The 24,815-nt window shown below is 41.0% G+C and overlaps 2 protein-coding genes across 4 annotated transcripts in view; both read left to right on the forward strand.

Annotated features, from left to right (window-relative positions):
• LOC116177255 (hemocytin) overlaps positions 1-17,117 on the forward strand; it is a 29,121-nt gene extending 12,004 nt beyond the window's left edge. For 2 of the 3 annotated variants that reach the window (XM_031496172.1, XM_031496174.1), the window contains 49 exons: positions 442-604; positions 655-785; positions 834-999; positions 1,048-1,674; positions 1,725-1,813; positions 1,861-2,080; positions 2,138-2,211; positions 2,257-2,603; positions 2,912-3,062; positions 3,108-3,286; positions 3,338-3,518; positions 3,566-3,817; positions 3,862-4,005; positions 4,053-4,302; positions 4,353-4,693; positions 4,743-4,898; positions 4,945-5,137; positions 5,190-5,384; positions 5,434-5,478; positions 5,530-5,774; positions 6,112-6,287; positions 6,340-6,470; positions 6,521-7,062; positions 7,114-7,399; positions 7,446-7,617; positions 7,662-8,209; positions 8,253-8,466; positions 8,514-8,662; positions 8,832-9,294; positions 9,346-9,560; positions 9,625-9,935; positions 9,988-10,233; positions 11,385-11,681; positions 11,726-12,016; positions 12,066-12,297; positions 12,348-12,778; positions 12,828-13,469; positions 13,520-13,642; positions 13,694-13,843; positions 13,891-14,160; positions 14,712-14,861; positions 14,911-15,057; positions 15,104-15,226; positions 15,278-15,427; positions 15,477-15,746; positions 15,796-15,945; positions 15,994-16,525; positions 16,575-16,727; positions 16,779-17,117. In XM_031496172.1, the coding sequence (XP_031352032.1) occupies positions 442-604; positions 655-785; positions 834-999; positions 1,048-1,674; positions 1,725-1,813; positions 1,861-2,080; positions 2,138-2,211; positions 2,257-2,603; positions 2,912-3,062; positions 3,108-3,286; positions 3,338-3,518; positions 3,566-3,817; positions 3,862-4,005; positions 4,053-4,302; positions 4,353-4,693; positions 4,743-4,898; positions 4,945-5,137; positions 5,190-5,384; positions 5,434-5,478; positions 5,530-5,774; positions 6,112-6,287; positions 6,340-6,470; positions 6,521-7,062; positions 7,114-7,399; positions 7,446-7,617; positions 7,662-8,209; positions 8,253-8,466; positions 8,514-8,662; positions 8,832-9,294; positions 9,346-9,560; positions 9,625-9,935; positions 9,988-10,233; positions 11,385-11,681; positions 11,726-12,016; positions 12,066-12,297; positions 12,348-12,778; positions 12,828-13,469; positions 13,520-13,642; positions 13,694-13,843; positions 13,891-14,160; positions 14,712-14,861; positions 14,911-15,057; positions 15,104-15,226; positions 15,278-15,427; positions 15,477-15,746; positions 15,796-15,945; positions 15,994-16,525; positions 16,575-16,727; positions 16,779-16,987 (11,922 nt within the window). In that variant the 3' untranslated portion in view covers positions 16,988-17,117. The remainder of the gene's footprint in view (positions 1-441; positions 605-654; positions 786-833; positions 1,000-1,047; positions 1,675-1,724; positions 1,814-1,860; positions 2,081-2,137; positions 2,212-2,256; positions 2,604-2,911; positions 3,063-3,107; positions 3,287-3,337; positions 3,519-3,565; positions 3,818-3,861; positions 4,006-4,052; positions 4,303-4,352; positions 4,694-4,742; positions 4,899-4,944; positions 5,138-5,189; positions 5,385-5,433; positions 5,479-5,529; positions 5,775-6,111; positions 6,288-6,339; positions 6,471-6,520; positions 7,063-7,113; positions 7,400-7,445; positions 7,618-7,661; positions 8,210-8,252; positions 8,467-8,513; positions 8,663-8,831; positions 9,295-9,345; positions 9,561-9,624; positions 9,936-9,987; positions 10,234-11,384; positions 11,682-11,725; positions 12,017-12,065; positions 12,298-12,347; positions 12,779-12,827; positions 13,470-13,519; positions 13,643-13,693; positions 13,844-13,890; positions 14,161-14,711; positions 14,862-14,910; positions 15,058-15,103; positions 15,227-15,277; positions 15,428-15,476; positions 15,747-15,795; positions 15,946-15,993; positions 16,526-16,574; positions 16,728-16,778) is intronic. The other variant, XM_031496173.1, reaches the window with a different exon arrangement.
• Positions 17,118-21,827: 4,710 nt separating this feature from the next.
• On the forward strand, positions 21,828-23,405 carry LOC116175671. The gene has a single exon (XM_031493905.1). The coding sequence runs from the start codon at positions 21,828-21,830 to the stop codon at positions 23,403-23,405; it is 1,578 nt and encodes a 525-aa protein (XP_031349765.1).
• Positions 23,406-24,815: the final 1,410 nt, after the last annotated feature.

Genomic DNA, 24,815 nt, shown 5'->3' on the forward strand with positions numbered 1-24,815 from the left:
ACTGAAATTTCACGTAGAATCCAAAAATGCAATAAAAAATAGGGGTTGCCATTTAAAATAACGGAATTACTATCTACTTCCGGTGTTTCCGGAAGTGCGCACATTTATAATATTTTACATAGATTCGGCCTTCAGAGTAACTCCTAAGTATAAGTACAAATGTTCAAAAACCTACCTATTTTACTTTCCCAGAAACTTTTAACTAAAGCTCCCAAAAAAACACCCTGTATTGCCCTATTTTAAACGCGCAAATTAACACCTACGGACATTTGGTCAATTTGTGCACGATTCACTTTAAGATATTGCAAAAATCGGATTTGGCCTTTGTATCAAAGTAGATTTTTGTCCCGATGAGAATAGAACATTTTTGTTATGGAATTGTCGCTGCCATTGTAACTTAATTTTTTTTACTAACAAGTACATCGACCTCCTTTTTTTTAGCAATTGGTCCAGGTAGAAGTGAAGGAAAGTCTGTGGAACCGTACGGCGGGGCTTTGCGGTCGTCTGGATGGCGATCCTGAAAACGATATGAACACCAAAGAGGGAAAAGCTCCAAAAAGCGTAAACACCTTGGCATTAGACTGGCAGGTGGATACAATTGGAGGTATTCTACGACAATTTTGTTTATCTTGAAGTTAAACGAAATTTTTTCAGCTACATGTGACGATCCACCCATGTCCGACCATCCATGTAAGAGTGCAAGTACTGAATTGGAGATTCCACAGAATGCGATTAAGTTCTGTCGGAAGTTATTGAGGGACAAGCGCTTTGCACCATGCCAACAGGTAAGCATGACATGTCAACTTAACTGTTCCGTCAGTAACTTTTGCTAGGTAATCGAGAGTCAGTTGTTGTTGGAAGCCTGCCGCTGGGACTATTGTTCCTGTGACAGCCCAAATTTAGGCGATTGCGCGTGTAACTCCATCAACATGTATGTCCGTGAATGTCGCGCCAAGGGTATTAAGGATTTGGGTGAATGGAGAGATGAAAATACTTGCCGTAAGTATTAGAGCTTATTTTTGAGTCTTTTAAAATGCCTGTGTTCAGCCATGACATGTACTGGCGGAAGAGTCTACAAACCATGCCAACCTAACGGTGGCCAACCTACTTGTGGAGGTATATCCGAAATGCCCGAAGAAAGAGTGGAGTGTGAGGAGGGTTGCTATTGTCCTGAAGGAATGGTACTTCACGAAAACGAGTGTATTTTGAAGAAGAATTGCCCCTGTACATACCGAGGCAAACAGTTGGCGGCTGGAACAAGTGTACCTAAAGGTTGCAATACCTGCAACTGCATTGATGGAAAATGGGATTGCACACAGATTTCTTGCGGTGCTCGCTGCTCGGCGCTCGGAGATCCCCATTACATAACGTTTGATGGAAAACGCTACGATTTCATGGGACAATGCACCTATTACTTAGTAAAACACAACAACTTCACTGTCGTCGGTGAAAATGTGGCTTGTACTGGAACTATTTCTGAAATGATGCACGCCCCCACAATCCTCGCCGATGAGTTACCTTCGTGTACTAAAACTGTGAAGATCATGATGGACGGTCACACAATTCAACTGAAGCAAAATTATGAAATACTAATTGATGGTCACGATGTAAGTAAAGTTCCATTCAAGCTCGGGGGAATTACCATACGAGTGGTGTCTTCAATATTCCTAATCGGTAAGAGATCTACCTACTTTATGCGCGTTGATCATCATTATTTCTCACAGTTGAATTACCAAACGGCGCTACCATATGGTGGGACGGCTTGACCAGAGCCTATGTAGACGTACCCGCATCCTTCATGGGACAAACTGAGGTAAGTCGCGATATCTCACACTAGCGTTTGCTGAACTGGTTGATCAGGGTCTCTGTGGTACCTTTAACAACAATCAACAAGACGATTTCAAAACACCCGATGGCGATGTCGAGCAGTCTCCAACTCCGTTCGCAAACAAATGGAAAACCATGGAAAAATGTAACGACGTTCCAGACAGAATAAAGTCTCATCCGTGCACTGTGAACATACAAAACAAACACGTAGCTGAACAGCACTGCAGTATTATAAAATCTGAATTATTCTCAGGTAGGTAATCTTAGAACGCCTACCTGTAGTTGTAGGACTGATCCATTTTCTTCGCAGATTGTCACTTGTACGTTGACGCCGAAGCATTTTACCAGGATTGCTTGTACGATTTATGCTCGTGCGAAGGAGAGGTATACTTTGATTCAACGGGGACCTGAATTAAACATCAATTTTAGATATCCAAATGTTTGTGTCCAATGATCTCAGCTTACGCGGCCGAATGTGCCGAGAACGGTATCAAAATTAACTGGAGAAACGACGTGAAAGAGTGCTCGGTTCATTGTCCCGGCGCCCAAAAGTATCAAATTTGTGGAAACACCTGTACCAGAACGTGTTACCATATTGCGACTCATCCGGATTGCAGAAGGCAGTGTGTTGAAGGTTGCAATTGTCCCGAAGGTCAGGCTTTGGATAATGCAGGCGAATGTGTTCCTATTGGGCAATGTGAGTGTCAGCACGATGGCTTAACGTTCCCGGCCGGTTATAAGGAAGTGAGGCCATCTAATAAAGCACCTGAGCTATGGTGAGTAGAACCTTTATTCAAATTAATTTGTTATTAAATTTTGTTCGTTCAGTTTCTATGCCCTTTCTTCAACCTTATCATTTGGAATATCATTGTATTGGTTTAGTACTTCAGCAAATAAACTTGATATATTTTTTGGGCGTGAAAAACACAGAAGAAATCACTCGATTTTACTTGTACCACAAGACCCATTAATTGGGCCTCTGCTTTTACCATATCAACATTTATTCTCGTCTATAATCCAGCACTGCGGCTTTAAATTCGGATACATATTCTTGGCTGTCTCTAATTTATTTTGGAATTTACAGCACGTGTGTTAATGCCCAGTGGAACTGTAGACCTGCATCAGATGAGGAGGTTAAGAAATATCCGGCGGCAAGTGATCTCAAAGCGTTATGCATGGCTTCGAAGAATGAAGAGTTCACTACTTGTGAGCCTGCCGCGCCGCTTACGTGCAAGGTACAACGGGAGCCATTGGAGCGGTGCTTTAATTTTTAATTGTAGAGCATGCACTCCCCTGAGGACGTCACAACCGCCGAGTGCCGTCCTGGTTGCAAATGCAAGGAAGGTTTTGTTTTGGACACCGTCAGTAAAACTTGTGTAAGACCAAACGACTGCCCGTGCCATCACGGCGGACGTAGTTACCACGAAAATTCCGTGGTCAAGAACGACTGTAACAACTGGTAAGGCAGTTGCGTTAGTAGAGACGCACCTACTTATTAAACCATCACTAGCACCTGCGTACATGGTCAATGGAAGTGCACAGACCATCAGTGTCCAAAAGAATGCAGCGCTTGGGGCGACTCCCATTACAAAACCTTTGATGGTAAGGTGTACGATTACCAAGGACAATGCGACTATGTTCTGGCCAAGGGCTTACTGGGGGATGATGAATCCTTTGACATCTCAATTCAGGTACGCCATAGTTTAACACCGAGCTATGTTTCACACGCCTATTCCAGAATGTCCCATGCGGTACACTCGGCGTCAGTTGTTCGAAATCGATCTCGATCTCAGCAGGAATCGGAAAGCACAAGGAGTGCATTACGTTAACTCGCGACGCTGATCTTCCCAATACTAGCGATTTAAAACGACTACTATTACGCGAAAGTGGTCAGTACGTTATCGTTGAGGAGCCCGAGCTTGGACTGCTAGTTGTTTGGGATAGAGGAACACGAGTTTACGTCCGCCTAGGCACGCAATGGATTAATAAGGTGAGCGCCTTTTTTTAGTACGTGTCTAAAAAATGATTGGGTAGGTCAACGGATTGTGTGGAAACTACAACGGTAATGAAATGGATGATTTCCAAACACCTTCGGGGGGAATCACAGAGGTGTCACCTAAAATATTTGGCGATTCCTGGAGACTGCAGCCATACTGTCCTGGTGCGATGGAAATAGAGGTGAGCATTAATCATTTGATGTGATCTTACTGAAAATGGAATTGCAGAGCACTTGTGATAAGAGACCGGATCGGCATGTCTGGGCGCTGAAGCAGTGTGGTATTTTAAAATCAGATTTATTCGCTCCGTGCCATTCAGAGGTACCAATTGATGGGTATTTGGAACGATGCGTCTTTGACACCTGCGCATGTGATCAAGGTGGAGATTGCGAGTGTTTGTGCACTGCCTTGGCTGCCTACGCGTACGAGTGCAACAATAAAGGAGTGCCGATTAAATGGAGATCGAACAGATTGTGCCGTAAGATTCTCACGATTACTTCTCCACTGTGTTCACATTCTTTCATTTAGCGATGCAATGTGATAGTACTTGCTCCCACTACAGTCCGTGTATGAGTCCTTGTCCAATAGAAACCTGTGACAATTCGTTGGTGTACGGCCAGACTAGCCAAACGTGCGCGCACGAGACGTGTATTGAAGGCTGCCAAATAAAACCATGCCCACCTGACCACATTTACACAAACTCTTCCTACTCAGAGTGCGTTCCAAGGACCGTTTGTAAACCTGTGTGTTTGGAGGAAGACGGGGAAACCTACTACGAAGGTGATTTTATGGACGGTGATTATTGCTCCTCTTGTTATTGCTCGAGAGGCAAAAGGCAATGCCAAGGGCAACCTTGTACAACAACTCCTGTAAGTAGTCGATATTGAAATTCTCCAACTGAATCCTATCTGTGCAAAGGTACCTCAAACTGAAGGTATGAAATGCGAATCTGGGTGGACTCAGTGGATTAACCAAGATAAGGTGCATGGACCAAAGGGTGTTAAAGTGAAAACTCGAAAGAAGACATCGATAAAAATGAATGACGTTGAGCCGTTACCTGGACCATTAATCATGGTAGGTACAGCCTCGGTGTCGCAGTTTTCCATTCAGTTTTTTGCAGTATTCACTTTCGGGAAGCCATTGCGAAATCAATAATATCACAGATATCGAATGTCGTACAGTTGTCGGCCATAAATCACCCAAGGAGACCGGTTTCAATGTCGAATGTAGCTTGGAACACGGATTGATTTGCATGGCAGAAAAAGGTGGCGAACCTTGTCCCGATTTCGAGATTAAAGTCAAATGTGATTGTGGTACTGATTTACTACGGTGCACCTTGGGAGCATTCTAAGGGGATTGTTTTAGGAATGTGCGATCCTTCGGATCCTGCATCGGCCATACAAGGCCATGTTATGGATTGTGACAAGTACTACACCTGTGAAATGGATGTAAATGGACCCGAATTAATTGAACAATCCTGCGATTCTGGGAAAATGTTTAATCCTTCCACACGTGAATGTGACGATCCCAGAGTTGTAGTTCGTCTACGTCCAGAATGTGGTATGTAATGTCTCAGATTACCGGCAGAAAAACTAATTTACTTGATTAGGCCCTCTCCCTACGTTGCCAGAGATACCATCCCCAGAACCAGAAGGTAAGTGCCAAGTCACAAGGAAGGTTGGTTCGCTCAAATAACATGTTGCAGTTTCGTTGTGTCCAAAGGGCGAAGAGTATATGGAGTGCGCTGTGCAATGCGATAATCTATGCATTTACTACTCGCACGTGTTGAAATTGGGCGGGCGATGCCAGAACGGAATTCTATGTGAAGAGGGTTGTATATCTGCGACTAAACAGAAGAGTTGTCCGCCGGGACTATTTTGGGCAAATAACCATACTTGCGTTGAGATGCATGATTGTATGTGCGTTACATACGATGGCAGGCCAGTTAAGGTAAGACAGCTTTTGCCCAATATTAAATTAGCCAACCTACGTAGCTCAGATGAGTTTACGTTAGTAGCTCTAACTTTAGCTACAAGGGTCTTGGGAGTATGGAATACGCCCCAGAGAGTATACGAATGGTGGTAACGATAAATGTAGGGAAGGGGCCATTGAATTTTTTTGACTGGGTGGTATTCCTAATACCCAAATCTATTTTTGAGTTGTTCTGATGTTTAATATTGCTGTTAAATGGTAGATACAAAGAATATTCCACACGGAAATTTAATATTATTAACATTAGGCATCATATACTTGGTTGGAAAGTCTAAAATGAACTTTTACGTTCTAGCCTGGTGAAATAATACACGAATCAGAATGTGAGATTTGTCAATGCGTGGATAACTATTACGTTTGTGACAAATCGCAATGCCGGCCTACTCCACGCCCGTTTAATGGTGCATTTCTACCTGCAGATGTGATGGCAATGATTACAACCGCAACGCCACCTCCACAGTGCCATGCTCAGTAAGTAATAGCATAACAATATTGTGCTATCACTAATGGATTACTATTCCAGATTCACGAAACTTATCAATAACCACCATGACCCTCTTGGCGATGACGCTTTTTCGGCAAGTTCTTCACTGAATAAACCGTTCTCGGCTAAATTTGCTCGAATAGTTAGCAATCCCAAAAAATCGGAACTAGGTAAGTAATATCCGTCTTCATTTCTGCTATGTTAATACTCAATATCAAAGGACGAAGTTGGTCACCTAAACAGTCAACGCCCTATGAGTACCTTCAAGTCAATTTAGGCCGCTTAGAACCAGTATATGGTATTATAACGCAGGGAAATCCAGTATACGACGATTACGTCACCAGTTACAAAGTGATGTACTCGCAGGACGGCGACATGTTCCACTACGTTTTAAACGCCGACCAGGATCCACAAATATTCAGAGGTTGCGTTGATAGTGTTTCACCGGTTAAGCAAATGTTTGACATACCCGTGGAAGCCAAAATAATTAAAATCATGCCAAACACTTGGCATGGAAGAGTTTCGCTAAAAGTTGAACTGATCGGTTGCGATGAGCATCCAGAGGCTGACGCTATGATGGAAGTCAAATCCACGCCCTCTCCTATGTGCGAAGATCCAATGGGTATCAGTAATGATATGATGAATGACCAGCAAATCACTGTGAGCTCTGAGTATAATTCGGAATGTACCAAGCGAAACTTGGCCTTACATAGCGGCCATGGATGGCGTCCATTTACAAATTCGCCTTCTGAATGGGTTCAGGCATGTCCATCGCTCCTTGAAGTGATCCAATAGTAATGATTTTCATTTCAGATCGACTTCTTGGAACCTCAAAAAATAACTGGAATCAAAACGAAAGGAGGAGAAAGCGGTTGGGTAACCGCTTTTAAATTGAAATATTCTAATGACGGAAAACATTGGAACTCCATTACAGATGGAGAGAATAACGATGAATTCTTTGCTAATTTTGATAGTGACTCGCCGAACGTCAACTACTTCGATGTACCAATCCAGGCACAATATTTGAAGATAATGCCGTCAAAGTGGTACGAAAATATTGAACTCAGATTGGAAATAATTGGATGCTTCGTTCCTTATCGTAAGTTGAACTTGGCCATAATTCGTAAATTAAGTTGGAAATTTAGCCATCGTACCATACACAACAACTGAACCCGGTCCTGTTATCTGCAATACTTGCCCCGATGTACCTCAGCAAGATTTGGAATTTAACGCATGTCATTGTAAGAAGGACCTATGGTGGGATGGTGAATACTGCGTGGATCGGCGAGCCTGTCCTTGTGTAGTTGGACACATAACGTAAGTATAGTTCCTTGTGAACCTTTGTTGAATGCCCGGCTTAGGTACCCAGTTTCGGCGGTGTTTGAAAAGGAAGACTGCTCACAGTGTATGTGTAAACTAGGAGGTGTCGAACACTGCAAACCCTTAACTTGCGACAAATGTGAAGTTGGCCAAAGAAGTGTAATCACCAGTACGTGTCAATGCACTTGTCGACCATGCCCAACAGGAACCAAGCTTTGTCCCACTAGCGGTGTCTGTATCGACAGTGCGAGATGGTGTGACGGAATTGCAGACTGCCCAGATGATGAAGTCGACTGCGTTGAGGAACACGTAAAATCCAAGTCGCGTAAACCACTAGAGAGTGCTGACAGGTCTTCAAAAGTTAAGCCAGCGTCAACATGTGAAACTCCATCTTGTCCGGATGGGTACGATATAGTAATTCAAGAACCCGCGACAGAACGAATGCAAGCCGATTATGTTGACACCATGTTTTCCTCTCCTTCCAAGTACGGCAGCAGACCCAGCGGCACAAAAGGCGGAACAAAAGGAGGCACTAAAGGTGGCGTAAAAGGACGAACCAAAAGTGCCAGAATGAAGATGCCTCAGAGAGGTAATAATTACGCTTTCTGTCGATTATTACACAAGTCTTTTAGTACCTTCAAAAACAAGCCAACCAGGATTTGAAGTTGAGGATATTGCCCAAGAACCCAAATGTCCCATATTCGCATGCGTTTCAAGCATGGTTATTCCCGTAAGCAGGGACATGGGCGAGCGATCACAAGTAAAATGCCCCCCAGCTGTTTGCCCACGAGGATACAATCCTGAATTTGAAACTAAAAAGGGGGTCAAATCCTATGGATGTCCAAAGTAATTCTCTTTTACTCAGTTTTCAAATTTAATCGAAAGTGTTACAGATACTTCTGCAAAATGAAACCGCGACAGGAATCAATCTGCGAAGTAACGGGGCGCACTTTTGTGACATTTGATAAGACCGAGTACAAGTATGAAATTTGCAATCACATTTTAGCCCGAGATGTACAAAACTTCGACTGGGACATATCGCGTAAGTATTCAACTTGGTCTCTCTAAAACTTGCTCATACAAAAAATCGTATAGGTAGTCTCTTTTCTTACAATCTCAATTTGAGTGAAATCGTATTTTAGATCACACCTTACCATGAACTAACTATAGTACTCGAATATCTAACGTCAACCTCAAATTTTAACTTTCAGTTGTGAAGACTTGCGAAAAAGAATGCGCACGCAACCTTATCATTAACCATGAGGAACACACCTTCACCTTATACCCAGATCTCTCGATCAAATTCGACGGATACAAATACACAATTGAGCAGGCGCAAAAAATTGGCGAACAGTACGGATTTTTCAACATGATGCGGCTTGGTGACACACTTGTTTTCCTATCGAATAAATTCGGATTTTGGGTCATTTGGGATCCCCAAACTAACGTAAAGATAGGGGTATCGAGAACGTTGCTCAAAAAAGTCGATGGTCTGTGTGGATATTTCAATGACGACTATAAGGATGACAAACGTACACCGGAAGGGAAAATAGCAAAAACGACGGAAGAATTTGGCGACAGTTGGGCAGAGGAGGAGTCTTCGCCAATATGCGAAGCAAAGTCTTGCAGTGCGGATGTACAGAATAAGGCGTGGGAGATCTGCAACTGTGTCAAGTATTTAGCTTTGGATTTGGAAGGTAAAAATTTGTAAATATGCCATTTCAGAGAGGAGATCTTCGCACCTTGCGCAAGTGTAATGAGCGTAGATACTTTCATCTCGTCTTGCTTGGAAACAGCATGCACTTGCTTAGGAGCTGAGTTGGATAGCGAGGAGGCTGAGGCTAAGTGTAAATGTCAAGCTTTGCAGAACTTTGCTGTTAGCTGTTTGTCTCACAAGACCGCTGATGATCTGTTAGACTGGCGCGCCAAATACGACTGCCGTAAGTTACTTAATTTATAACCTTACATAGTGTACATGATGACTCATTGTGTGCGTTCTTGCAGCGGCTGTTTGTGAAGCACCGTTAGTGCACCATGATTGCTACAGACGACGTTGCGAGCCTACCTGCGGCGCTGCGGATAATTGTCCCATATTGGAAAACGTATGCTTCCCCGGTTGTTATTGCCCTCCTGGCTACGTGCGCAAGGGTGAAAAGTGCATTTTGCCAACCGACTGCGGCGACTGTGACTGTAACGTGCTACCCCATTTGCAATACAAAACTTATGATGCCTCTAATTTCACCGTTAACGGAAAATGTTCATACCTCATGACGAGGGACGTAAGCAACGCTAAAGGAAAACACCATGATTTTGAAGTAAGTCATCTAGAATGGACGAGGTGAGTTACTACTACACCTTAATCTCCAGGTGATAATCCAGAACAGTCCATGTGACAACCAAAAGACCAAAACCGCAAAAATGTGCGTAGGCAAAATCATTATTTTATACCAAGGCGATAGGATTGTGATCAGACGAGATGTATCGCACAACAAATTGAAACTATTGGTCAACAACAATGCAGTAGGAAAATATAACACTATCAAGGATTGGGCAACAGTCAAAATATCGCCGCAGAAGCACATGAAGCTCACGTTACACAAAATACAAGTTTCGGTAAGAGAAGATTGTAAAATTTATCATGTATTCAGCTCTCCTTCAACCATAAACAACGTGAAAGACAAATTTAGCAATTCAACGGAAGAACAAACTTGCCAATCTTCTTATCGTTTCAGTTTCAGTGACACTTTTCTGTCTCTTTTGGACTTCACCGCTCGTTGCTCTAATATTGTCGTCTGTTATTGCTCTACAGGTCTCCAACATTGTATTCATCTGTATTAGGTAACCTTTCTAGGTACTTAAACTTGATTGAAATTTTCTGGAAAGTTCCTTCCATCCAACGCTCTTTAACATACATTTCAGTCGAAATCTCTAATTGATAAGTTAATTATCCGAAGGAGACTTCTCTCCATCCTTGAAAATTGTTCAGTGGTTTTCAATTGCAAGAAGCGAAAGGAAGCTGAAAGCTTCTTCATGAGATCATATTTTCTGCCTCTCTGCCCAGGACCGTTAGAGATGAATTGAAAGTAATAATCACCATTTGTGTACCATTTTCATCATCAGATGCTTAAGATATAGCGTTCGTTGTTTATGTACTGATTTGAGGAAACGTCCAGTCGTACACTGAGTTTGAACTTCGTGCATTTTTGATGCTGCGTAAGCCAGTTTAATTGGGAAAACGATCTCGATTCCAAATAGGTATTAGGAATTTTCATTAACGCCTGTTTTCACGTTTTTCCCTATTTATTCAATGATTCCGCGCCTTCCGTTTTAGTAGTTTCCTTTTTCACATCCGATTCTTTCGTACTTTTTTCGTTTTCTTCAGGCACCCTTCACTTCTCTTTTACTTCTACTTTGCATACCTTTACCCTTCTTCATGTCTTTCCGGCTTACTTGACAACACATTGATTGCTTCAATTTCGATGCCCGTCGAATTTTATGCAAACTACCATTCCCCACTCTTGTTTTATTCCTCTTTATTTACCTTATTTCCGCACGATTCACAATTTTGTCACGCCATCATTTCTTCACATCTTTATTTGTCCACCCCAATTTTTCTTTCATCACATCTTCGTCTTTAAAGCTTATTTCGTTCAAATTTATTTCGCGCTTCTACCTTCTTCCATCGCACTCTGTATAGCATATCATTTTACATAAACATCATAAATTTCAATTGAGCAATATTATACCTATCACTTCATTTACAGATCAGCGTTTTCCACCCCACTATGGGAGTTTCAGTAAAGGTTCCCTCGTACAAATATGGCGGCAAGCTTGAAGGACTCTGTGGAGACTGCGACTACGATCCTAGCAACGACAATAGAATGCCAAACGGCAAAGAGGCCCCCAATTTGGACGACTTGGTCGTAAGTTGGGCAGCAGACCAACCATCAGAAGGGGTAAAGGGCAACCAAATTTGTACGAATCAACCGTTGAGACGATGCACTGAACCAATGGAATTCGACCCTTGCAGCGAGTTGGAGGATCACGAAAGATACGGACAGGTGAGACATTTTTGAGTTGTCCGAGTTTTTACTTTCGACTTCAGTGTCATCCTGTATTGGATCCGACCATGTTCATTGAGTGGTGTCGAGAGGATGTGTGCAATGGCTACTCTGAAGATGCGTGCGATGCGATTTCTATGTACGCCCGCGAATGTGCGGCTTTAGGGGTTTGTGTCGATTGGCATTCCGGAGCTTGTCCATCTGACAAATGTCCGCTTGGTCAAGTGTACAAGACTTGCACTACTGAATGCTTAAATACGTGCGAGTCCATTAAGGAGAAAGAGAGCGATTGTCTTGAACCACTTTCGGAAGGCTGCTACTGTCCTGATGGAAAAGTGAGTTTTTTCGTTACCTGATGAATTGCTTCAGCAGTATTCTCTGCAGGTTCTATACGAAGATGAATGTATTATCCCAGAAAGATGTGACCCTTGTGACGAGGAAGGCCATCGATATGGCGATGCGTGGGTTAAAGATCTCTGCACTAACTGCACTTGTGATGGACATAACGTCATGTGTGAAACACAGCATTGTCCAAATGTAGTTACAGTTTGTGAAAAAGGATATATGGTTATAAATGTTAGTAATCCAAATGAGTGTTGCGAGAAATACGTTTGTGGTAAGTAGTTGTCCTAGAAAGTAACTCTTTCCTAATGGTATATTTTGCAGTGCCCAAACCCACGGAAGCGCCAACTTGTCCTCCTCCTCAAATATTAGAATGCGCGTACGGTCAAAAAATGCAACTAATGACAGACGATGATGGATGCCCGTGCTTCGTGTGCCAGTGTAAAACAATAGAGGAGTGTGACCCTATACCACCAACACTGGAACCTATGGAGCCTGGTATGGTGAGAGAAATTGATGACAGTGGTTGTTGCCCCATTTGGTCCGAAACCTGCAAAGAAGAACTATGCCCGAAACCTCCCGAATGCGAAGAGTTCTTCAACCTTAAGACATTCTCCGTACCACAAGTGTGTTGTCCTGGTTATGAATGCGAACGTCCCAAGTACAAATGTATAGTGACCCAACGATTTGAAAATCACGCGGAGGGCGGCGAACGTATGAGAGGGTTCGAAGAAATGAAGAAGGAGTTAAAGGAGGTGGGTTTTGATGTTATCAATTCAATTGTTTTAAAAGAATAATTTGCAGATTGGTGACCATTGGAACGATGGGCCCTGTCGTGTATGCAAATGCACTGTCGGCTCTGACGGAGAAGCGAAAGAACTGTGTACCATCCTGCAATGTCCACCCGTAAATGAAGTTGCTGACTATCAAGACTACGAGTTGGAAACGATTCCAATTCCTGGACAATGTTGTCCGGATATTAAGCGGAAATCGTGCAGGTTCCATGGAAAGATGATCGAAATGGGCGAATTTTGGCATCCTGAAAATGATTACTGCGCCCTAGTTGAATGCGCAGAGAACGAATTGCATGGCGTTGAAAAGATCAGTAGATTTACCACGTGCGAAACAAGTTGCGATTTTGGTTGGGAGTATATGCCGGCAACCTTGGAATCGGAGCAATGCTGCGGCGCTTGCCAACAAACGTCTTGCGTTGTCGATGGAAAGTTGTACAAAATCGGCACGCATTGGACTTCCGCAGACTTTTGTACGAAATGTGCTTGCGTGGACTCTAATGGAACCGCCCAAGTCATGTCGACGATAGAAAATTGCCCAAGAGTGCCAGACTTGGTGAAGGAACATTTCGTTGTGAAGAGTAAGCCGGTTCATGGTCAATGCTGTGAGGAACACAAAATTGTCGCGTGCAAAGTTGGTGACGTCAAATACGAGGTCGGTATGCTTACATTCCAAATCTGAACTGATCACAGTAGCAATTTTAGGTTGGAGAAACGTGGCCGTCGCCGGATGGGGACAAATGTAAAACAGTGACCTGTGCTAAAAACCAACAGAACGAATTGTACAAGCAGGATTACATTCAAACTTGCAATACGAATTGCTCAAAGGTACACGTTACATAGCACTCATAGTGCCATGCACTGATTCCACTGTTTTAGGGTTGCGAGTACAGGGAATCAGAAACGCAATGCTGTGGCGAATGTGTCCAAGTGGCTTGCGTAGTTAATGATTTCATATATGAAGTTGGGGAGAAATGGTCTTCTCCCGATTATTGTACGGAATACATGTGTGATGACAGTGAAGGATCGGTAAGACAAATCTGTTGGGCTTGTGTGACCGATAGTATTTTTTTTAGATTCAAATTCAATCCCATGTGATTAAGTGCCCAACCCTTGCCGAAGAGCTGTTAGAAAATTACGTTTTCGAGACCAGCCCTATTCCTGGCGAGTGCTGCAAAAAACACACACCCACTGCCTGCAAGGTCGATGACAACATTTATAGAATCGGCGAAACTTGGCCGTCGCCTGATGGGGACAAGTGCAAGAATGTAACGTGCATTCAAAAACCGAACGGCGGCTTGCATAAGCTGGAACAGGTCCAAACTTGCAACATCGATTGTCCAAGGGTAAGGCGATTCACTAACTCGCATCGTTTCAAAAGTTCAGCATAATTTGAGTCAAGGTACAGGATTATTTTCTTCGACGAGACCTTCTGAAACAGTAATCAGCCCTGTGATATATCGCTTAACGTGCAAGTTAACTGTAGAAAACGCTATGTTGCCCATACTAAATATCGCAAAATAACATTTATTTTAGGTATAGCAGATGTTAAATTAACATTTTAATATCAATTGATTGTGCATTCTAACGACATCGATCTTTTTTATTAAAATGGGACGCGGAGCACGATATAAAATTAAGTTGAGAACAAAATACAATATTGTTTCCATGGAAACGACGGGAGAACCTAAATTTGCTATTTTAGACGTCTAAACCAACCAACAGAATTTTCAGAAGTTTTGCTTTAAAATAAGTTTTTGTATTATACACAATGATAAAGGGAAACATCAACAAATTATTAATGTAAAACATCTTGTTATATTAAACTACCTACATCATAAACAATACGCGACTGTATAATTATAAATGTCTAACATATAACAATATGACTATTCAGGGCTGCGAGTACAGAGAATCCGAGTACCAATGCTGTGGAGAATGCGTACAGGTCGCTTGTATTTTCGACGGCGATCTCTACGACATTGGAAAGCACTGGTCATCTCCCGACTATTGTACCAATTACATGTGCGCTGATATGAATGGAACGGTAAGGGTTTAAATTCTGACTACAAGCAACTAACTCCTAATCCACTTAGATCCAAGTGAAATCGAAAGAAATTATTTGCCCAGAGCTTCCCGAAGATTTAATCGAAAACTGCGTGATCGAAAGCACTCCTGTTGATGGCGAGTGTTGCGAAAAACGCAGACCGGTCGCGTGTAAAGTTGGAGATATGAAATATGAGGTTACTAATCCGAGATGAAAGAAGGAATCTAGTCTTGTTCTTGTAGGTTGGAGAAACATGGCCCTCGCCGGACGGTGACAAATGCAAGACCGTAACATGCGTGGAAAGTTCACCTGAGAGGCTTGTCAAGCAGGAATACGTGCAAACCTGCAACCGAAATTGCTCAAAGGTAACGAAACGTTAACTACTGACTTGAGGCCTAAGCGCTAATGTGATTTAGGGTTGGGAGTATCGAGAATCCGAAACGGACTGCTGCGGAGAATGCGTGCAGGTAGCGTGCGTCTTTGAGGACCGCCTCTACCCGGTTGATGAAGTCTGGTCATCACCAGACTACTGCATCCATTACAAATGCGTACAAGACGAGGGAGTTGTAATGCTACACACCAAATTTGGCATAAAAATTAAAGTTCCCTTTTTAGTGTATTGTTCAATCTGACAGAGAGAACTGCCCAGAAATACCGAAAGATATCCAAAAGAACTTCGTAATCAAAACGACTCCTATTCCGGAGCACTGTTGCAAGAAGCACACTCCTGTTGCATGTAAAGTTGAAGACGCCGAGTACCAGGTAGGAGAATCGTGGCCATCGCCAGACGGAGACAAATGCAAGACCTGTTCATGCGTTCAAAATGATGATGGATCAATAATGAAGCAAGACCAGGTCCAAACTTGCAACAAGAACTGTACAAAGGTAACGAAATTAGAAACATTGCACCATTAATAGCCATAACTGTTATTAGGGCTGTGAATATCGAGAATCTGAGACCGAATGTTGCGGTGAGTGCGTGCAAGTCGCATGTGTCTTCGAGGGTAACGTTTACACCGTTGACGAAAAATGGTCATCACCTGACTTCTGCATCAATTACTGCTGCGTAGATCTCTCAGGATTGGTAAAATCACGTCTAAACTCACGGCAATAATTATAACTAAATCTCTAGATCCAAGTCCAATCTGACAAGGTCAACTGCCCCGAAATACCAAAGGAGCTTACTGACAACTTCGCGGTAGAAATAAGTCCGGTACCTGGCGAGTGCTGCAAGAAATGTACTAAAGTCGCTTGCAAAGTGGGTCATCACGAGTACAAGGTTGGAGAAACCTGGCCATCTCCCGATGGTGATAAGTGCAAGACGTTTACCTGCGTCGAATCCCATCATGGCGAAATGTCCAAAGTCGAGCATATAGAAACGTGTAACAAGAACTGCAAACTCGGCTGGGAGTACCAAGAGTCCGAAACGCAATGCTGTGGGGAGTGCGTACAAGTCGCCTGCGTAGTTGAGGACGCAATCAGGACACCTGGCGAGAATTGGACGTCGCCAGATGGGTGCACCACTTTCACGTGCGAAAAATCATACGACCAATTTACTGTTGCATCACAACTGGAAACGTGTCCAAACATCGAAGATTGTCCTGCCCAAGATATTTACACTCAAGGCTGCTGCCAGCTGTGTAATTACACTCGAATGGCCTTAGGTAAACCGTTCTTTGTCCCAACCTGATTTCACTTTCAACTGATTTTTAGTAAACTGCATTCCACAAGAAATGTCACTGGACAGGACCGTGGGGATAGTGTCAGCGCAACGTGGCGTCCACGGCAATTGTGTTAACAGGCAACCAGTGCACGGTCTAACCGAATGCGTCGGTTCATGCTCTTCCTCAATGATGTACAATATTAGTAAGTAGAGAAACTTCACCCTGCACACTTTACACAAGCCGTCCTTCTTAGATCTGGGTTCACACGAATCGGTGTGCACGTGCTGCCAGGCCCTTCAGCATGACTCTATAATCGTACCTCTAGAATGCGAGGATGGTTACATTTATAAAAAACAGATAGCGGTTCCGTCCATTTGCGGATGTGAAGGATGCAACGGACAACGGTCTAACTCTAAAGGGTCCACGAGAAAAGGAATCTCTTACACAGCCGTTAAAGGATAATGTGTTAGTTTCTAAGTTTGTTACTACGTTTTTTATTGTTTCGTTGACAGTGCATTGAGATTATAACGCGCTTAGTTTTTTGAGTTGTATTTATTGATAGTTATTGAAAATTAAAAACGATGAAGTCTTATTTGGAATAATTGTCCCGGAAAACCGAAAACTGTCCTTCCTCGGAATAAACTAGAGGTGAAGTGTTAGGTTCCAGTTCCGCACCACTTAGGTAGAATTATTTTTTAAGGGTTCCGGTACTTTTTCCGGTTCTGTGACTTAAATTCTTTTAGGTTCCAGTTCCAGTTTTTTTTTTCGGTTTTTAAGAGCTACAACATAAACAATAAAAACGCATTCTTTTTCATTAACGTATTTGCTAAATTTAATTGAAACTTGTTTTTACCTGTCTTTTTCTACGTTTGAACAACTATTGCTTTCTTTACACATTCTTCAGCCTTCATAATGGTTTTGATTCGATTATCTTTGTTTTCGGTAATAGCATTGAATAATAACACTATTCTTATTCAATGCTCAAAAGAGAAAGAGAGAGAGAGAGAGAGAGAGACCGGTTCTTTGGACTAACCGTACCGGTATCTGTTCCGGTTATCATAACTGTTTCAATACTCGGTTCCAAGCGAGAGACCTATAAAGTCAATCGGTTCCGGTTACGATACCAGTTCTTTTCGACTCTGGTTCCAACCCCTGCTAGACATACACATTCTTCATCTGTAAGAAGTTAGGTACTTTGAACAGTAGGTATTGCTGAAGCCAAAGGTAATCTTCATTTGTCATTTTCGTGTTTTATTACTTCTCTGCTTTTACCCCAACTGGTTCATTGTTCCGAAACTTCCCCTTAAGCTTTTTTTTAAATCATATAGTTCTATAGTGGAAGCCCTAAATTCATTTTTATAGCCAAAAAGAGAATCTGCAAAATGGCACGAAGGAATGGGGCATCCGCTGACCAGAATACGAAACGTAGTACTCATTTCAAGTACAAGTAGGTAAATAAAGAACTATCCACCATTATAGAAAAGTTAGCCCCTCAAATTTTCCTTCGGGATAAATAGCTCCAACCGGCACACCTTTGTCCCAGTAACTTTCACTGCCAGAAAATTCCTTTGAAATTTTCACTTACGGTATATATTGAAGAGGGCATATTCGCCCTCAGAATTCCGGTTCGCCCGATTAACGATTATATTCCTTCCACGTAAATTGACCCTTGGAATATTCGCCTATAGGATTTTAGATTTTTAACGAGAGGAAGTTTCAAATTATTGTGGGATCTTGAGAAGTATATTTTTCTCTTTGATTAAGGTAAGTATTTTACTATTTGTTGCGAATCAAATAATTCTATCGGAGTAGGGGCGGGAAAGAATACCCCTATCGCAGAGGGCACTGCGTGTCGTAAGAGGCGACTAAACAACTGCCGGCGGGTCGTGAGCACAACTGATTTTGGGGTGGAAAGTTCGTGTTAAAAAACAGGGTTAATGTTTCGTTCATGGCTTTTTATGTCGTTATGTCGTTCGCAACCATCTTCGCCCTTCCTTCAGTCTATTTTTCATGTTCTTAGTAAATCCACTGCATTCCAAAGCAGCATTGAATATAAGATTAGTATTCAGTGAGTGCTGCTAATGATCCTTGTCTAAAAATAGGTTGCTTCATTTTCAATACAAGGAGTCCCAACGAAAATTTGTACTATACAACCAAGAATTAGCGCCGAATGACTAACTCTTGAGGTCTTTAAAAATGTAAGATGTGGGTTTGAATCATGATTGTATTATGGTACGGAAATTAATGGAGCAGGAAAAGTAATGAAAACCCTTTCAAATTATGGGCTGTTAGATCCTTCGTTTCATTTCAAAATTTTTGCGGGGTTGCAACCCTATTCTATTTTTGCATAAAAATTAGTCCTCGTCGACTTTTTGGAACATTGCATTGCAATTCATTTATTTTGACTATAGTGACAAGCTATCGTTGGGATACCATGCATAAACGCGCTGCTTTGCATTTCTAGTCTTCATCTAATTAATTAGCATTATTTAGTTACAATTGCCAGCCAGCATTCAAACATCGTTACTCCATGTAAGCTTTTGAATTTTGAAAGCCACAGCCCCAAAAGCGACTTGATATTGGTGGAAAGGAAGAAGCTAACCCATACAAATTATACCACCATTATATTGGTTTCAACAGGATGGTGCACCCGCCCTAATCGTGCGAGAATACCTATCGGAGAAATGTTCCATTTTACAGCAATTTTGTTTGTTTGATATTGTCGCACCGTTAAAGCGTTGTGCACGGGTGCACTATCTGACTATCACTACAGAGATTTAGATTAGATCCCTTTAAAACACTTTATCTTAAAATAGGGCCCACACAAAGAAGTGCTCGCGTATAAATACACGTTTAAATACCTCTATAACTCACTTAATTTTTGTCGTACCTACAGAAAATTTCCGGTGAGCAAAATGTTTGGGATTCAAAAAGTCAGAATTTGATGCTGTAGCATTTTTAAGTAGACTTCTCAATCAAAAGTTATAGACTAGAAACCAATTTCGAAAGAAAATTCAAAGGGCTGTAACTTTTGAACTAGTAGCCCAATCTTAGAACTGTTTGAAATTATGGATTCTACAGGTCACATTCTATAAGAAATTTTTTTTCCGGGTCGATCTGAGACAATTTTTTTTGCGGGCCTCAAAAAAAGGCAGTGTATAACCTTCCTTTTTTACCAAAAATCGACTACACCAAAATTTCTCGGGAAAACACTTTTTCTTATTAATTTTGGTGCGTAGAATCCAAAACAATTCGCACTTTTTCGATCAGACTTCTCAATCAAAAGTTATAGACTAGAAAACCAATTTCGAAAAAAAATTCAAAGGGCTGTAACTTTTGAACTAGTAACCCAATCTTGGAACTGTTTGAAATTATGGATTCTACAGGCCACATTCTATAAGAAAATTTTTTCCGGGTTTCCAATGGTTTTACTATTATATAAGAAAAATACGTAAAGTTGGTATAAATTTTAACGTAAAATTTGGATTAATCGATCAAAAAGGATTCACTCAATCTTTAAATTTGTGTATTTTGAATGTAATTTACCAACTAAAGAACCTGTGTTTGGTGCAGTTTCAATTTGCTGAGTAATTTAAATTGGATTCCGTAATTTTAATATAATATATACTTTCCCCAAATTCGAAGGTTTATTTTTTTATTTATTTGGTCTTGTCAAAAATGAAGTGTCCTAAAGGGTGTCCCAGGAAAAATAGGCAATATTTTGGGAAATTAAATTAGAGGTTATTAAAAGACAAAAATGCTAATAAACTACCTTAGTATATTTTTATTCTCAACCGATTCGCGAAGATATAACCAACAATTGTCATTTTATTTTAACTACCTACAAGTTCATTTTTGAACTAGGAAGACAAATATAAAAGCCTGATTTACACTAAAAGTATCACTAGAATCATTGAATAACGAAATCAGATTCACTCAACGATATAATTTATGCTTCTGAGTAGCATTTGGTAGGAACTACGAGTTCCTCCTTTTCCTTTATATTGTGTAATATGCATACCTACATCATACCTTTAAAAGCAATTTATAATAAACTCGCTTTTTTGTGTAGCAGATCAGTATTCTATTAGACTCCACCATCTGCAAGATCTTGTCGGGGGCTACCATATTCCGTTTGTCGGTAGCCACTTTCGATGTCCCGTTCACCTGCTATTCGCGTTATAAATTTTCAAAAATTCGCTTAAAAGGCACTGTAAATAGTGAATCGAATAGGCTTAACTTTTGGCATTGCGTATTATATCGTTAAACCTATGCCCAGTTTGAATTTCATGCAATTGGTTCATAACTAACGGAGATGTTAAAGGACCTTTCTTATTTTTTAGCCTGCATGGTCAATTCACACACGCCGACTTAGAAATTTGATCAAAAGTCGGCCTGCAAAATTTCATTGTATATCCGTTCGCTTTTTAATCGATGGACTTGAAGCCATCAAGCCATAGAGCTGGCGAGCGTTCGGAGGATTGGGAATAAGCATAACCGTCTCGCCATAGTGTAAGTTCTATATTCTTTACACTATATGGTCTCGCTTAACAACTCTTAATGTGCATGTTCTAGGTACCAATTGAGCATTCACTGTCTAACTGATGGTAACCGAATCGGCAAAGGTCGAATAAGCCAAAACCGAAACGCCAAAACCAAAAGGACCAGGACCGAAATGACAAAATTAAATTGTCCTGCTTTCAATGAAATGCGCTTATCTATGCTCCAGGAAAGTATTAAATATATATTTTGAAAACCCAACACTTATGTAAACCGCTTAAAATATCATAAAATATTTATATGAACACCACTGCCATACGGCAAGTATAAAGTGCAATTTTGAAGCATTTATCAGTTTCCTAAAATATAAAATGAAAGGCTAACACAGTTGGAATGAAGTTTCTATTGAAACACCGATAAAATTCGTTCTGGCCTATTTGTACCGCAACGAATTATTTGGGAGAAGATTGATGACTTTGGCGCAATAAATTCGTCTATGACATGCCATAAAGTTGATGGATGGTGGTTTTCGCACGAATGAAGGGTAAAATGATCGAATCTTACTAATAGAGTTAGAAATTTCTTATATATTTACGACCAATTGAGTTATTGGAGCTGAAGAATGTGTACATTAAATATTTTCTGTTTCTATTTGTTAATCGGTGTGATTTTCACGATGGGATTTGAAAGCGCGTTCAAATCTGAATATAGCAATAGGCCTCAAATCGAGTTTATTTTTGAATTTTTCAAAACACGTTCTGCAATTGCAGTTGTTTCCACCGACGATGGGTTTACTGAAGAGATGTATACAATCAACGCGAATGAGTTAACCACCACAGTTTCTATATTTAGAGACGTCCATCTGCTTCAACCTCCCAGAGATGTTTCTCATGGTATTGCAATTGTTTGTGACAGTTGGGCGGAAATTATATCGGCAAAGAAGCGTGCAAGGAACGGTGCCAGAGTTCTGGCGGTAGTGAAAACAAACGCTTCGAGCATCTCGGCGTTTTTTTCGTACGCCTGGAGCTCGCGTTTCAAGGACATACTTATAGTGCAAGCGGAACGAAATGGGAAAGTATACGCTTTTAATCCGTTTTTTAATCTCACGCAGAGATTTGACTTTGACCAAGTGAAGGAGATCAAAAGATTTTTAATCTCCAAAAGTTATCAGGGGGTCGTCATTAATGGCACCCTATTCGATAATAGCCCCATAGCTGTTAATGTCGGCGATTTCTTTATAGGTGTAGATTCTATGCTAATACAAACTATAAGTGAGCAATTGAATGTTAGAATTGAGACTCACGAGCCATATGATGGAGAACAGTTTGGTTACAGAAGTGAAAATGGCTCCTTAACTGGTGCAGTTATGGAACTATACACAAAAGGGGCAGATATTGCATTTAACCAAGTTTTTGTAAAAGACTACGGTGCACCTGATTTAATTTTTACCAATATCATCGCAGATGACTGTGTTTGCGTAATGGTACCTAAAGCGAAATTGGTTCCGAAGTGGACCGCAATGTTTTATGCTTTTACCAAAGAAGTTTGGGCCCTAATTTTTTTTATTGTGGCTACTATTACTGTCGGGCTTTATATCATCAGAAAGTACAGCGTCGATCGTACTGAAACATTCCAACGCGCTTATGATCACACGTGGAACACCGTTTGCTTAGATGTTTTTCAGGCACTCACTAATGTAACAAACGGCAATGTATTTTCAAACAGGTACCATCACAGATTAGTTTTGCTAACGATTTTCCTCTACGGTGTAACCATTAACTCGCTGTTTCAGAGCACCTTAGTAACGACGTCGACAAGTGAAAAACGGTACCCAGAAATAGACACATTAGAGCAATTGGCCCAATCAAACTACTTAATCTCGACTCACTCTCGCAGTCTGGCCGATGTTTTCAATAACACAGGAAATTCTTCCATGGACAAACTGAACAAACGGTTCGTCGTGCTAGGCAACGAGTCTCAGTACTCTGCCTTTATTTCTCGCCGATTGAAACACGGCGTCCTAACCGACCTAAAACAAAAGGGAACGGAAGGTTTACACATAGTTCACGAGTGCGTCACATCCTTCGCGCTTGCCTACTTGGTGCATCGAGATGCCTACTTTTTAGATGATTTCAATATCATTATTAATCAAGTCGTTCAAGCTGGACTTATACATACATGGAGGGCTACGCACAAATTAAATTTGTCTGATCTTCTAGCCGAAAATAAGTATGTAGAAGCAGAAGATATGGGGTTTCCTCGTCCATTTACTGTTGCCGACGTGCAGACGAGTTTTTATATCCTCTTCGTTGGCCTTACTATAGGCTACATCATTTTTCTTTCCGAATTCTACTCTGGACGCTGTTATTACATTCCATAAGTATTGAACATGCACCACTAGAAGAGCTCACTTAGAATTACCTCTACTGCACGTTATTTTAATGTTATTGCAATGTTTACTATAAGTAATAAACAAATAGCAAACCATTACTTGTGTTTTTGCAGTTTTTGTGATCAAAGTGCGACCAGTAAGGATGGGACTTAAATGCTTTGAGTTCAAAATTGTTCAATGCTCCAAAATTGAAGATTACCAAATCACCAATTCAACAGATTGTGCCTACTTAACAATTTCCTATGTAAGGGACATTTATTTGGAAGATGACCACAAGAGTGCGATTTATTGCGTAGAAAAGTTATGAATGGTATTTGATTTTTCCGATTTTTAGGTCGATGGTAGTCAAACTGCTGTGCTTTAGAAGTTTTAAACAAAATCATTTGTCGAAATTGAGTATTAGTTAATGACGGTACATCCACTTTTGTATTTCAGACACCTTTATATTTGCAGCACAATCATTAAGACACGTGTCCTGAAAGGCAATGGAAGTATCGTTCGCAAACAATGTTAAATTCACGTCTGGAAAGGATAATAATAATAATAATAATAATAATAATAATAATAATAATAATAATAATAATAATTAATAATAGCAACAAGAAATTACAGAAAGTACATCATAAAAGAACTTATCGACACAGATAAATGTAGAAAATGCCATGCATATCAAGAAACAATTGAACATATTACAGGAGGGTGTAAAGTAATTGCAGGCACCGACTACACGAATAGAGACAACACAGCAGCAAAAATCATACACCAAGAACTCGCACTAAAACACCAACTGATTCAAACACGCACACCATACTACAAGTATACACCGTTAAACATACTACATAGAAAACAACGAATACAAATTATACTGGGACAGGACATTACATACGGACAAGACAATCGCACATAACAGACCGGACATTACACTAATTAATAAAACCGCACACACAACACAGTTAATAGACATAGCCATCCCAAACGACGCTAATCTCATACACAAAGAGCAAGAAAAGATCATAAAGTATACTCCACTAGCAATAGAACTCAAAGAACTCTGGAAGCAAGAACAAGTAACAATAGTACCGGTCGTACTCTCAGTCACAGGACTCACAACAAAAACATTTACACATTACTTACAAGCACTACAGCTCAGCACACATATACACACAAACATACAGAAGGCCATATTACTAAACACGGCAAATATGGTCAGAAAGTTTCTCAACCAATGACACTAAACGCCACACATTACCACATGATGACTTGGTTAAGACCCGTCTCATGTGAAGCATACCACCATGAGTGAGTAAAAAACGACGATAATAATAATAATAATAATAATAATTATCACAACCCACTCAAAGAAACACTTACACAATAAACTCCATTTAATAAAATTAC

This window comes from Photinus pyralis, unplaced genomic scaffold (genome assembly GCF_008802855.1).
Source record: "Photinus pyralis isolate 1611_PpyrPB1 unplaced genomic scaffold, Ppyr1.3 Ppyr1.4_LG7, whole genome shotgun sequence".
NCBI lineage: Eukaryota > Metazoa > Arthropoda > Insecta > Coleoptera > Lampyridae > Photinus > Photinus pyralis.